The sequence below is a fragment of the Onychostoma macrolepis genome, chromosome 09 (assembly GCF_012432095.1).
Source record: "Onychostoma macrolepis isolate SWU-2019 chromosome 09, ASM1243209v1, whole genome shotgun sequence".
NCBI classification, from domain to species: domain Eukaryota; kingdom Metazoa; phylum Chordata; class Actinopteri; order Cypriniformes; family Cyprinidae; genus Onychostoma; species Onychostoma macrolepis.
The window spans coordinates 37,001,910-37,015,888 of record NC_081163.1 but is presented as its reverse complement, the minus strand read 5'-3'; the positions used below and the strand labels follow the sequence as shown (position 1 = coordinate 37,015,888).

Genomic DNA, 13,979 nt, shown 5'->3' with positions numbered 1-13,979 from the left:
TTGATTTAATTTAGTTAATAGAAGTTAACTGATAAAGAAAATTTATTTATGGCATTATTTTTTGACAACATCCTCATTTTACAGAATTTTTACACAAGTGCCTAAAACTTTTAGCTTTGCAGGTAGGTTTCTTGAAGCATCTTGGAGACGCTGCCACATGTTCTTCTGGATTTAGACGATGAGATCAGATCTCTGTGTGCAGCACTGGCTGTTGTCAGACTCCTTGTGCAAACAAAAATCTCACTGGATCATTACAATTAATGGCAAAATGAATGCTTGGAAATGTAAACTGATATTTCCTACTGAAACACTACAGCAAAAGATAGAAATAACGGACTTAAAACCATTTTTTAACTGGTATAAATACTAGTGTTCTAATAATTTTGGGCACTACTGTAGCTCTGGTAATATATGTAGACAAACATATGTATTTTAATTCTGAATTCTAGCTATATTAGTGTAATAAGTAAAACCAAAACATACAAGAAAAGGTCCATGGCCAGAAGTGACAGACACAGCAGATAAAGAGCAGCCCTCCTCCAAATTGCCAGTGCTCAGCTGGATTAGCTGGGGAAAAGAAATTAAAAAAAAAAAAAAAAATTTCAGAAGACACCTGTTTTGTCTGGTATTGAAACAAATTAAAAACATGGAAGAAAAATACTGTGAACATTCCTTTAAAAAATAGATTTATATTAGTATGTCTTAATGTTAGACATGAATACTCACTTCAAGTAAGATCATGTGGTAGAAGATTTTCATTTCCAAAACTTCTGGATCATGAGGGGGAAGCGCACACACACACACACACACACACACACACACACACACACACACACACACACATTATTATTAATTTGTTTAATAAAACACTGTCTGCTTACTGACAGAGACATGGGCTTGCAAAAATGTACTCACCAGCTCCATACAAAATCTTCACAGCTGATTCAAAATCCTGGTTTACATACAGTATTCTTCTCCAAGGAGTCCAAGGATCATGCTTTCAGGTCCTCTCGGTCAGATGAGTTTACTATGGGATCAGATTCCCGCCTAAAGTATTGCAGTCACGGATAAAAAAATAACAAGCGTGAAAACAAAATTTAAAAATGCAAGTAAAAATATATTGCACAATATAGCAACATTTTTCAGAATAGCAAACAATGGTCACGGATAGAAAAATAATAAGCGTAAATCAAAAAATGAATAACGCATTTTTAAAAATAATAAGCATGGATCAAAACTTTAAACACATTTAAAATCATATTGCACAATATTTAAATATCAATGCAAAATTATCTGACTTGCGCACAAAATCATGTTTTTTTCTGCTCTCAGACATTTTCTGCTCATATTTTTATTTTTTGTGTGCTTATGCTGTTTTTCCCTTTGCTCTTGTTTCCACATTTTGTGCTTGCTTTCCCAAATGTTGCAGTTAGAGTTTCATGTAAATCAGGGCGGGTTTAAGCCTCATCATTGGTTCACTAGTTCTTGATTGACAGCTCCTCCTCAGCCAATCAGTCGAAGAGGGGCGGTGACGTCACTCCAGTGCGCCTCATCAGCTGCAGATGCTCAGCATTCACTTGTACAGGTGAAAATGGATAACTGTCAGCTTTCCATACAGGACACCGTTATATGTGTCTGTCTGTCACTGCTGTACGTCTGCCTGGCGATCCGTTAACATTAAATGAGCCACCCTAGTGACCCGTCGTGGTTATATTCACCTGTATTTAATCGGCTATGGCCAGAGACGGACGATCCAGGGGTCAGAAAGTAAAAGTCCTGCCATACTTTTGTTCCACCCATGAACTCAGCAGCTGATTTCACCAGAGGAACCAAGTCATTCCTTTCAAAATCACAAGCAAGTGTCAAGTCAAATCCCAAGTCCTCAAAGAGTTAAAGTTAATGATATAATTAAGTGACTAATTAAATGATGATTGTGCATTAGTGATGAACACCTGCTGTTATTGAGAATCACAGAGGATCAGATGTTGATGTTTTATTGGTTAAAATGATGCCACCATCATGGAGACCAGTGTTTGCTTTATACATTTTTATATAAATTATATTATAGTAACGCCGCATTTTATTGTCAGTAACGGTAACGGCGTTGTAACGGGGGAAACAGTAATTCGTTTGATTACTCGTTACTGAAAAAATAACGCCGTTAGTAACACTGTTTATTTATAACGCCGTTATTCCCATCACTGGTAATAAGTAGTGTAACTTTTCAATTACTTTAAGAAATGAAACTGATTACTTTTTGATTCCCTTTCTAAATTTCTAATGTTTTCAACTGTTAATCATTTTCAAACATGCAAAGCAGACAGGGTTAACCTTACAGTAGTACTCAACACTGATTACTGTCAGACTTTCGAAATCCTTTGAATTAAGATAATACTATTTTAATTTTAAGGGAGACATTGGATGCCAAATATCTTCATTTGCATATAAATGTGTCTTGGCAGTGTGTGGACACAACCACTCTACAATGATACAAATTTTAAAGTGATAAAAAGGCCATTTTTTAAATCCCCAAAAACCTAAACACTCTCAATTATCAAGCCATATTGATTTTGGAGTGAATAACCAGCGCTCTCTTCCACCTTCAATACCACGACTGAGGTGAGACCCTTGAGCAAGGCACCGAACCCCCAACTGCTCCCCGGGCGCCGCAGCAATACGACTGCCCACTGCTCCGAGTGTGTGTTCACAGTGTGTGTGTGTGTGTGTGTGTGTGTGTGTGTGTGTGCACTTGGATGGGTTACATGCATAGCACAAATTCCGAGTATGGGTCACCATTACTTGGCCACACGTCACTTCAATTTCACTAAACTTGTTTATGTCTGGCTGCGCAAATTATTTTGCTCCAGACTGTTTTCTGAATGAGGGACAATTCAAGGCAGGTTTTGTTAAAAAGTTAAAACTCAAGGATGGATCAGTACCCATTGTTCATGATCCAGCTGCACCTCCAGAAGAAGTCAGTCTCACACTTTATATTTTTTATGATTATTTGCGAATCGCCTTTGCTCTTCCACAGAAGAGAGGGGCAGGGTGAGCAGAGCTCATTAGCATGTAAAGAGATATGCAGCGAAACGAGGTGCTGTGAACAGAGCTGTTTTTGACGAGGTAAAAAGGGTGTTATTTTTCACGACCACTGAGACCATTTCGAGAAGACCCTAAAGAATCATAGCAACTTGTGGAAAATGGGCATCCGATGTCCCCTTTGAAGCACAGCCACCACAAAATCAGACTTACTTTAAAGTCATTCTGAGGTTAAATACAGATTTAAAATCATAAGATATAGTTTAATAGCTATGATACTGCTTTTGAAATCAAATCTTTGCATAGCTATGATGGGAAACACTGGCATCTAACAATGCCTTAGAAAAAAAAGAGTTAATCTTAAAAAAAAAAAAAAAAAAAAAAAGCATATACATAAACCCATATAGGAAATATAAGAGTTATCGGATAAGCATGTTATAAACTTCTGAAACATTGATCTTTCATATTTTAGAGCAGTTACTACAATTTATGAAAGAAATCAATTAAATCTGTATGTGGGAGTGTGTGTGAAAGACATCAGAAGTAACCCCCTTTGTAATCCTTAATATTTTCATAAATAACTGTAATGTAATTACACATTTTTTCTTAGTAACTGTACCTAATTACAATGACTTTTATTTTGTAATTAAATTACGTAATTCCGTTACATGTAACTAGTTACTCCCCAACACTGTCAACGCTACAAAAGGCGATCAATAAATTACAGCTGCAGTGGTGTGGACGTTAAACGCGTGCCGTAATATTTTTTTTTACGTGGTTGACCCAGATTCGAATCCGCCCTTTACAAATCTCATATCACATTGGAAAGACATTTATTTTTTAATAATCGAAAAGGTGAAAATTAAGAAAGATAGGGGTAGGTGTAGGGAGGGCTTGTATTGTCCCAAATAATGTGGCATCCATTGAATAATTTGAATTTAATTGATAATTTACATTTAATACGTTATTGCATATTGTTTTATAATGTACTACAATTATGAGGTGCAAATAATTGCCACTCTTTGCAATAAGTAGTTTAACAATTTAACTTTCACCCCTAAAAAGAGCTTTCTGTATAAACTGACCCAGCTCTATGTACCCACCTCCATCTGTCAGCGGATCACCAGCTTCCTAACAGAAAGCCAGCAGATATAGTGAAGAATGAGGATGGGATAATTCACATCCAACACCCACACCATCAGCACTGGAGCTCCTCAATGCTGCGTTCTCTCCCCTTTGCTCTTCTCCCTCTACACCAGGGATGGGCAACTTCGGTCCTGGAGGGCTGGTGTCCTGCATAGTTTAGCTCCAAACCTATTCAAACACACCCGCCTGTAACTTTCTAGTGATCTTGAAGACATTGATTAGCTTCTTCAGGTGTGTTTGATTAGGGTTGGTGCTAAACTCTGCAGGAATGAAGTTGCCCATCCCTGCTCTACACAAAAGACTGCACATCTAATGAACCCTCTGTCAAACTCCTGAAGTTTACAGATGACACTACAGTCATCTGTGTCATCCAGGATGGCGACAAGTCTGCTTACAGACCAGAGGATGAACAGCTGGCTGTCTGATGCAGTTATAACAACCTGGAGCTGAACACGCTCAAAACAGTGGAGATGATTGTGGACTTCAGGAGGAATCCCCCTGCTCTCCCCCCACTCACCATCATGAACAGCACTCTGGCAGCAGTGGAGTCATTCAGGTTCCTGGGAAGCACCATCTCCCAGGACTTGAAGTGGGATGGACCTCTCTCACCCCGGCCTCAACCTGTTTGCACATTTCCCTTTAGGCAGACATTACAGATCTATAGGCATAAAGAACATCTAGGCATAAATAAAAAAAAAAAATTGCATACACCCATGCCATCTCCAGCCTAAAAAGCTGAAACTGAAATTATTACATTCAATTCAATTCAATATTGCTTTATTGGCATGACTGTAAAAAATACAATATTGTCAAAGCTTGAAATATATGTGGAGAAATACAATACCAATGAAAAGATCAAAATAATAGAATAAAAACCTTATAACAATATAAACTTAAATAAACAGTGTAACAAATAAGAACTTATTATGTGAACATTTCATACCACAGTGTTTAACACATAAACACACACAGGCTGAGGGTCACTGTGGTAGACAGCAGGGAAACACTTTGAGGTCAGATGTAATACACATATTACACACATTACACGCATTCACCTGCTGTCTCTCAGGCTGTGGCACGTCCACACACACACACACACACACACACACACACACACACACATTCACCACACGTATCTCGCAGCCAGTGCTGCTGTCTGTCCCTCTCCTAGTATTATCTTTATTTGTTCTGTTTCACTAATGGTTGTAAAGTTCTTTATTAAGTTGGTGAGTTTGTTGAAGTAGAGGTTTCTTATTGATATGTATTTATGACAGTGAAGGAGGAGTGCGTCTCTGTCTCGATCTCTCCTGTCTCACAGTGAGCACACACCCTTTGTTCTCTGGGTAACCAGCTCTTTCTGTGTCTGCCGGTCTCGATGGCTAGTCTGTGCTCACTGAGCCTGTACTTGGTCAGGATCTGTCTCTGCTTTGTGTTTCTGACACTCTGGAGATAATCTTCCAATTCATAATTTGATTTTATGGTCCGATATAGTTGTAATTTACTTTGTGTTTTAGTCTCTTGATCCCAATGTTCCAGATATATATTTTTAGATTGTTTGATAATTTGATTTATGTTGATGTTTGTGTGAGAAGCAGTGCTGGTCTGAGACTGGTTAGTGTTAGTAGAGTTAGTCAGGTTAGTAAGTCTCAGAACCAGCTGACTGAGTGGACTCTTTTCAGGGTTCAGTTCTTGGGTTTGTAGTGCTTTAAAATGTAGCGATTCTGTGGGACTCGATTTAAGATGCATCCAGAATTTGAGGGATCTTTTTTGTATATTTATAATCAATGGGAATCGGCCTAATTCTGCCCTACATGCATTATTGGGTGTTCTCCTGTGTAATTTTAGGATCATTTTGCAGAATTCTGTGTGTAGGGCTTCTGTTGGATGTCTGTCCCATCTAGTGTAGCTCTGATCACTGAGTGGACCCCAAACCTCACTTCCATACAGCGCTATGGGCTGAATCACACTATCAAAGATTTTACACCAAATTGGAAGCGGTATTTCAATATTTTGGAATTTTTTCTTGATTGCGTATAGAGCTCTTCGAGCTTTATCTTTGAGAGCATTCACTGCCGTACTGAAACTCCCCGATGCAGTGATGATCAGGCCGAGGTACGTGTACTGCATCGTGTGTTCTAGGGCGGTGCTGCCTAGACTGAACCGGTATCTGTGTTCCTGACATCTGGGCTTTTTCTGAAAGACCATAATGTTGGTCTTTTTGAGGTTTACTGCCGGGGGCCCAGTTCTGGCAGTAGTTCTCCAGCAGGTCTAGGTGCCGCTGTAGTCCCTGTGGTGTAGATGACAGCAGCACTAGATCATCTGCGTACAGCAAAAGCTTGATGTTTTTGTCTTGTAGAGTGAGTCCAGGGGCTGTAGACTGGTCCAACTGCACCGCTAATTCATTAATGTAGATGTTGAACAGTGTTGGACTCAGGCTACAGCCCTGCCGCACTCCTCTTTTCTGGGTGAAGAAATCTGTATGTTTGTTGCCAATTCGAATTGCACATTTGTTGTTTGAATATATTGATTTTACAATGTCATAAACTTTACCCCCTACACCACTTTGTAAAAGCTTATAATATAATCCATCGTGCCAAATAGAATCAAATGCTTTTTTGAAATCGATAAAACATGCAAATATTTTTCCATTTTTGGTCTGTTTTACGTGTTTATTAATTTGAGCACAGCTGTCTGAAGCTCAGGTGTGCTGTGTTTCAGCATTTCACCTGGAATGCTGTCAGGACCACAAGATTTCTTACATTTTTGGCTTTTGAGTTTGTTTGTTAATTCTTTATATGTAATTGGGAAGTCAAGTGGATTTTGATTATTTTTAATTGTGTCTTCACAGGTTTGTAGATGTTGTTTGATCAGATTATAATTGTCATTGAGTTGTTTTGGTGGGATTTCTTTATACAAATTTTCAAAATGCTTTGTCCAAGTATCTCCATCTTGTATTGGCAAGTCTTGTGGTTTTGTTGTGCTCAGATTATTCCACATATCCCAGAACTGATTATGATTTATTGAATGTTCTATTTCTTGTAAACTTTTGGTCAGATGGTGTTGCTTTTTTGCTCTTATTGTGTCTTTGTATTGTTTTAGTTTTGAACAGTATTCAGTTCTTATGTTGGTGTTGTATGGTTCTTTATGTTTCAGATTTGATAATTTTCTAAGTTGTTTTCTTAATGTTTTGCAGTCTGAGTCAAACCATTTTTCACCTTTTGGTGTTTTTTTCTTGGTGTATTTTTTGCCTTTCTTTTTCAATTCACTTATATATGCTGCTTTTCGAAATATGTAATTGATTTCATTTGTAGCCAAATTAACACCATCTTTAGTTGTTTCAAATTTTTTATTCATAAATATAGTGATTAGATTCTTCAGTTCTTCAGAATTCAGGGCTTGGATAAATTTTTCTGCTCTGTCTGAAGTCCATTTGTATCTCTGCTGGACCTGATACAAGTTGCAGGTTTCCTGCTTGTTTTGTTCTGGTGTGTGATGTGTTTTAATATAAATGTTAGTTTGGTTATGGTCAGAAAGCGGAGTTTGTTGTATGACAGTGAATGCACTGAAGGAGGAGGGGTCCATGTCAGTGATGGCATAGTCAACTACACTAGCTCCAAGACCTGAACAACACATGAACCTCCCTAAAGAGTCCCCTCTGATCCTGCCATTAAGCATGTACAGGCCTGAGGCTCGGCAGAGCTGCACTAATTCTCTACCATTTTTATTTACAGTTTGGTCAAGATTGTTTCTTGGTGGGAGGTTTTTTGTGAGACTCTGGGGGTTTTGGCCAAAGACATGCTCATTGCCCTTTGGATCTATGTTATCAGGTTCAGATCCAGTTCTTGCGTTCAAGTCTCCACACAGCAGCACGTTTCCCTGGGCCTGGAAACGGCTGATCTCTGTGTGGATGTTGTTCAGATATTCCTCATCATGGTAAGGGGACTCTGCTGGAGGGATGTAGATGGCACAAAGATAAGTGTCAGTGGTTGAAATGCCAATTTGATTGTTTAGTTTTAACCAACAATGAAATTTACTAAGTGTAATTATAGAAATGTGTTTGGCCAGAGCTTCCTTGTACCACACCAGAATTCCTCCCGAGTCTCGTCCACGGTGGACTGTACTTAATTTAACTGAGGGTACAATTACTTCATAGTAGCCTGAGGGACAGTAGGTAAGTGCATCATTTCGACACCAGGTCTTGGTGAGAATGATAATGTCAGCATCTTTGTTATTTTTCAGAAAAACTGGGTCTGTGCTTTTAGGACCAAAAGTCGAAGAATGAAGACCCTGAATACTCCAACAACTTATATGAAATGAACGCATTAGTATTTTAGTAATATTAAAGATAAACCTATTTGGTAAGACAGAGAGAATATAACCTGTGAGAATGTATATGGTAAACAATTTACATCTAGTGCAGTTTTCGGTCAATCGGTCAATTTACATCTAGTGCACTGTGTTTGTGCCTATTGTCCTTATCTGTTCAGGAGCTGGTTGCACAGTGTCTGCAGCATCTCTCTGATCTGGCTCAGTTCGCTGGCAGTTGTGGAGGTGCTGGGTGCAGCAGGGGGCTGGGCTGCAGCTTCAGCATAGCTCTGTGCTCTCGGCTGTGGGGGCTTCTCTTGGTGTGGGGTGGTTTTTGGTTTCTTCTTTCTTACGGGGGTTTGATGGGCAGCGGGTGGATGTGAAGTTGGTGACTGCAGGTTTACAGGTGTGTAGGGAGCCATTGCTGGGTGTGGTGGACGACGTGCAGTGTTTGTCCAGGCGATGTCTGTCCTCACCGGGGCCAGAGGGGGATGTCTGGGCATGTAGTGGTGAATGGGCCGGTGGTATTGTGGAGTTGGTAACAGGTGTCTCGGTGATGCTGGACTGCGGCCCAGGGCTGCATCTTTTAGGGTCTTTGCAAAAGTACGGACTCCATCTTTGTGTAGGTGAAGTCCATCATACAGGTGTTGGAGGCCGATGTGGTAGTGGTGGGCCAGGTGTACATTGGGGAGCGCAGAACAGCCACGGAAATTTCAGCATTGATGCTGTAGATGATGTGCGGTGGTGTGTCGTGTCTTGGGAGAAGCGTGGAGATTATGATTCGGGACTCTGGGAACTTTTTGCTGGTGACTTCTGCCATTTTCCTCACCGCATCAGAAGTACTGTTGCGCAGCGAGTGAAGGTCATTAGTCCCAGTATGAATGATAATACATGAGGGGTGTCCTGTGAAGTCTCTGATGATCTGGTGGGCGTGGCCTGTTGTGCTACATCGCTTTGCAGTGACTTTTTGGTGTGGAAAGAGTTTCTTAGGGTCTAGGAATTTTCCATTAGAGTCCATGAGGAGGAGAACATCTGGATCAGGTTCTGGAGTCTGGGCAGGTGAGGCCTGTGTTGCTGCAGGTGTCTGTGTGTTTGTCGTAGGCATGCATTCTGTGTTTGTGTAGTTTGGTTTGTCTGGAGCTGTATTGTGAGGTGCATCGTCTTTTGTGGTTTTCTGTAACTGTTCTTTCATTTCTTGCAGCTGACTGGAAAAGTTCACTTCCTTTTTCTCTGTGTCCTCCTCTAGTTTGCATAGCTGTAAGCGGAGAGTTCGGTTTTCTTCTTGAAGTCCTCTGAGAGCTCTTGTGAGTTCAGTGATGGAGGAACTGGTGTTTTTCTTCAGCTGCTGGAGTTCATCTTTGAGCTCCTGGATGTAAATGTTTGTGTCGTGTGTGCCTGAGAGTTTGGCCTGAGTGTGTTCTCTGAATTCAGTGAAGTCCAGTTCTAGTAGGGCTAAACTGTCTGAAGGTGAAGGATTCACTGGGCCTTCCTCCTCAGAGTCTGTGCAGTTCACATGGGTCTCGTCTCTCTCCTTCTCTACTCTGGCTTTTAGCAGGGGGAAAGTCTCCTCAAATGAGTTCAGGCTTGCTTCATTGCCTTGCAGTAAGAAGGTGCCTTTAGTATAGTACGTTATAGTGAGAATGGGGTTGTCTGTGTCTAGCATTTCATCTTCACAAATAGTTAACCTTCCACCTCGGCCAATTCCTTCTTTAAAAACATGCTTGTATTCCTCACAGATGGTCAGTTTCCAAGCATTAATCATAGTGGTGTGGAAAATGAAGTTGTTCTTGATTCGTTTCCCATTGAGCTGAATATAGTCAGCGTACAGAACATCAGGATTGTCTCTGAGAGTTTTCTCTTTGTGTTTTTTATGTGCCTGTATACTTCTGCACTTCTCTGGGTAACACACCTCCCTGCACTCTGTTTGCGCCAGGGTTGCCATGGTGATCAGACTAGGCACAGAGCCAGAACTGCAGCTAACTTTAGCTTTTAATGATGAGAGTTTTTACTTCAATACAATTAAATATTCAGTTTTTGTTCATGTTTTATGCCAGATAGAGCTCACCTCTTTGTTTAGCAACTGAAGATCAACAATTGTGGAATGTTTTTCAGTTGTAGTTCCTTTAAAAAAGTCCTTGGGTGTTTTGGAGGGAAATCTGCAGATAGCTGGTACAGTGGTGATCCAGTAGCCAGATGCTAATCCAGAGGTTGTAGTCTTCTTTTTTGTATTAAAATGTATTTTCTAGAAGAAAAATAGGTCTTTACACGAATCCAAGTTGTTCTTCTGTTGTTTTTACTTGTTTGTTGTCATTATTCTACTCTCTGTCTTACTTTTTTGGGTTAATCTTTTGTAATTTTTCAGGAGCTCATTCTTAGAGTGGCTGACCACTCTCTCTCTCTCTCTCTCTACATGTGTTCTGTGATTCTTCTCCATCTCTAAATATTGCCTCTCTCTGAAGTACTATGTAAATGCATATACAGATTTTTTATACAGCCAGAGTAAATAATGCAAACATCTGTACATATATCTTAAGCTCCAGATTCAAGTACATTATTATTTATTGTTAAGTCTTACTATTTAAATGTTTATTTTCTCATGACAGATTTGCATGTATGTGTGTCTCTGTGTGAGTGTGTGTGTGTATATATGTATGTTTTATTTATATATATATATATATATATATATATATATGAGGAATATCAAGGAATATGTTGTGTGTGATTTTTTAAGGAGCTCTTGGTGTACACACAGACACACACATAAATATATATATATATTTTTTTTAGAAATTAAACCGAAACATTGCACAGCAATATTATATATTACATTACGTTGTAACATTGTACATAACATTAACATTGTGTGTTTAGTATGTGTTGCCCTTTTGTGCCTCGGCTGCACGAACGTGCCGCTGTGATTTAATATGCTGAGATATGTCGTTTTTCCCACCATGTCCGATATGAAAATTAGTGCGACACACTTTGCAAAAGGCGTGGGCGTTGTTCACATGGCTTCGAGACAAGAAATTAAATTCTTCCGTCCAGCTGTTGTTAAATTTACACTAATATTTTCTTCGCCGGAGCACTAATTGACTCTTCTCCTTCCATTCTACCACTGATTCAACTTCCCGCGTCTACTACTTGCGCAGAAATCTACAGCGCAACTGGGTTGTAGGTTGCCAGGTTGAGGTCACAAATGGTTTGAAATTTGTGTATTGTGTCGATTGTGTGAGGTGATGCGTTGGGTGATGCATTTCATACAAGATCTGGAATAAAATATTGGAATTACCTTTGAATAAAATATTGATGTGATGATTATTCGTATTAGATTTGGGCAATACAAATTTGTTTGTAGTTTCCCGGGAGAAATAACAAATCGGGAGGTTGGCGGGAGACGGGTGTGAAATACGGGAGACTCCCGGGAAAAACGGGAGTGTTGACCGGTATGGTTACAAGGTCTCAGGTGTGAATGGGGAACAGGTGTGTTAAATTTGGTGTTATCACTCTCACTCTCTCATACTGGTCACTGGAAGTTCAACATGGCACCTCATGGCAAAGAACTCTCTGAGGATATGAAGAAAAGAATGGTTGCTCTACATAAAGATGGCGTAGGCTATAAGAAGATAAACTTATTTGGTTCAGATGGTGTCAAGCATGTGTGACGGCAACCAGGTGAGGAGTACAAAGACAAGTGTGTCTTGCCTACAGTCAAGCATGGTGGTGGGAGTGTCATGGTCTGGGGCTGCATGAGTGCTGCCGGCACTGGGGAGCTGCAGTTCATTGAGGGAACCATGAATGCCAACACGTACTGTGACATACTGAAGCAGAGCATGATCCCCTCTCTTCGGAGACTGGGCCGCAGGGCAGTATTCCAACATGATAACGACCCCAAACACACTTCCAAGATGACCACTGCCTTGCTAAAGAAGCTGAGGGTAAAGGTGATGGACTGGCCAAGCATGTCTCCAGACCTAAACCCTATTGAGCATCCTCAAACGGAAGGTGGAGGAGCGCAAGGTCTCTAACATCCACCAGCTCCGTGATGTCATCATGGAGTCAAGTCAAGTCACCTTTATTTATATAGCACTTTTAACAATACAGATTGTGTCAAAGCACTTAACAGTATCAAATTGGAGGATTGAGTGTCAGTAATGTTCAAGATTAAACACTCAATTTTCAGTTAAAGACATTTCATTGTGTCATTGTCTAGCTCAGTTTAGTTTAAATAGTATCTGTGCAATCAAATCGACGATAATCGCTAGAAATTAAGTGTCCCCAACTGAGCAAGCCAGATGCGACAGCGGCAAGGAACCAACACTCCCTCTGAGACAGAATGGAGAAAAAAAACCTTGGGAGAAACCAGGCTCAGTTGGGGGTCAGTTCCCCTCTGACCAGACGAAACCCGCAGTTCATGTCAGATTGTGTAAAGGGCTTATCTGATTCCCGTGGTCTTGTCCCGATGGAGCATTTTAATTTATAATTTAATGTATTTGTTATATTTGTGTTTTATTCATTATTTGAAGTTTTTCATTTATATGATTTATTCTTTTGCTATAATTGTAATGTATAGTTTAATGCATTGTGTTTCTCTGTCTATTTTTATAATAGATACAGTGGGGCAAAAAAGTATTTAGTCAGCCACCAATTGTGCAAGTTCTCCCACTTAAAAAGATGAGAGAGGCCTGCAATTTTCATCATGGGTATACCTCAACTATGAGAGACAAAATGAGAAAAAAAAAATCCAGAAAATCACACTGTAGGATTTTTAAAGAATTAATTGGTAAATTCCTCCGTAAAATAAGTATTTGGTCACCTACAAACAAGCAAGATTTCTGGCTCTCACAGACCTGTAACTTCTTCTTTAAGAGGCTCCTCTGTCCTCCACTCGTTACCTGTATTAATGGCATCTGTTTGAACTCGTTATCAGTATAAAAGACACCTGTCCACAACCTCAAACAGTCCAACTCCAAACTCCACCATGGCCAAGACCAAAGAGCTGTCAAAGGACACCAGAAACAAAATTGTAGACCTGCACCAGGCTGGGAAGACTGAATCTGCAATAGGTAAGCAGCTTGGTGTGAAGAAATCAACTGTGGGAGCAATTATTAGAAAATGGAAGACATACAAGACCACTGATAATCTCCCTCGATCTGGGGCTCCACGCAAGATCTCACCCCGTGGGGTCAAAATGATCACAAGAACTGGGAGCAAAAATCTCAGAACCACACGGGGGGACCTAGTGAATGACCTGCAGAGAGCTGGGACCAAAGTAACAAAGGCTACCATCAGTAACACACTGCACCGCCAGGGACTCAAATCCTGCAGCGCCAGACGTGTCCCCCTGCTTAAGCCAGTACATGTCCGGCCCGTCTGAAGTTTGCTAGAGAGCATTTGGATGATCCAGAAGAGGATTGGGAGAATGTCATATGGTCAGATGAAACCAAAATAGAACTTTTTGGTAAAAACTCAAAGAATGCTGAGTTGCATCC

At 40.2% G+C, this 13,979-nt stretch overlaps 1 protein-coding gene across 5 annotated transcripts; it reads right to left on the bottom strand.

Moving 5' to 3' along the window:
- Positions 1-367: 367 nt before the first annotated feature.
- LOC131547540 (uncharacterized) lies at positions 368-13,104 on the bottom strand. Of its 5 annotated transcripts, none has more exons than XM_058788193.1 (4): positions 1,719-9,067; positions 916-1,047; positions 727-767; positions 368-567 (listed from the first exon to the last, which is right to left on the bottom strand). In XM_058788193.1, the coding sequence occupies exon 1, from the start codon at positions 8,506-8,508 to the stop codon at positions 6,847-6,849; it is 1,662 nt and encodes a 553-aa protein (XP_058644176.1). In that variant the 5' UTR covers positions 8,509-9,067; the 3' UTR covers positions 368-567; positions 727-767; positions 916-1,047; positions 1,719-6,846. The 5 variants fall into 5 exon arrangements, with proteins under 5 accessions (XP_058644176.1, XP_058644177.1, XP_058644179.1 ...); XM_058788194.1 differs by having other exon boundaries at positions 4,703-9,067; XM_058788196.1 differs by having other exon boundaries at positions 916-13,104.
- Between the last annotated feature and the right edge of the window lie 875 nt (positions 13,105-13,979).

Coding starts and splice junctions, on each gene's coding strand:
- LOC131547540 (XM_058788195.1), bottom strand. CDS start 8,508: ATGCGTTCATTTCATATAAGTTGTTGGAGTATTCAGGGTCTTCATTCT.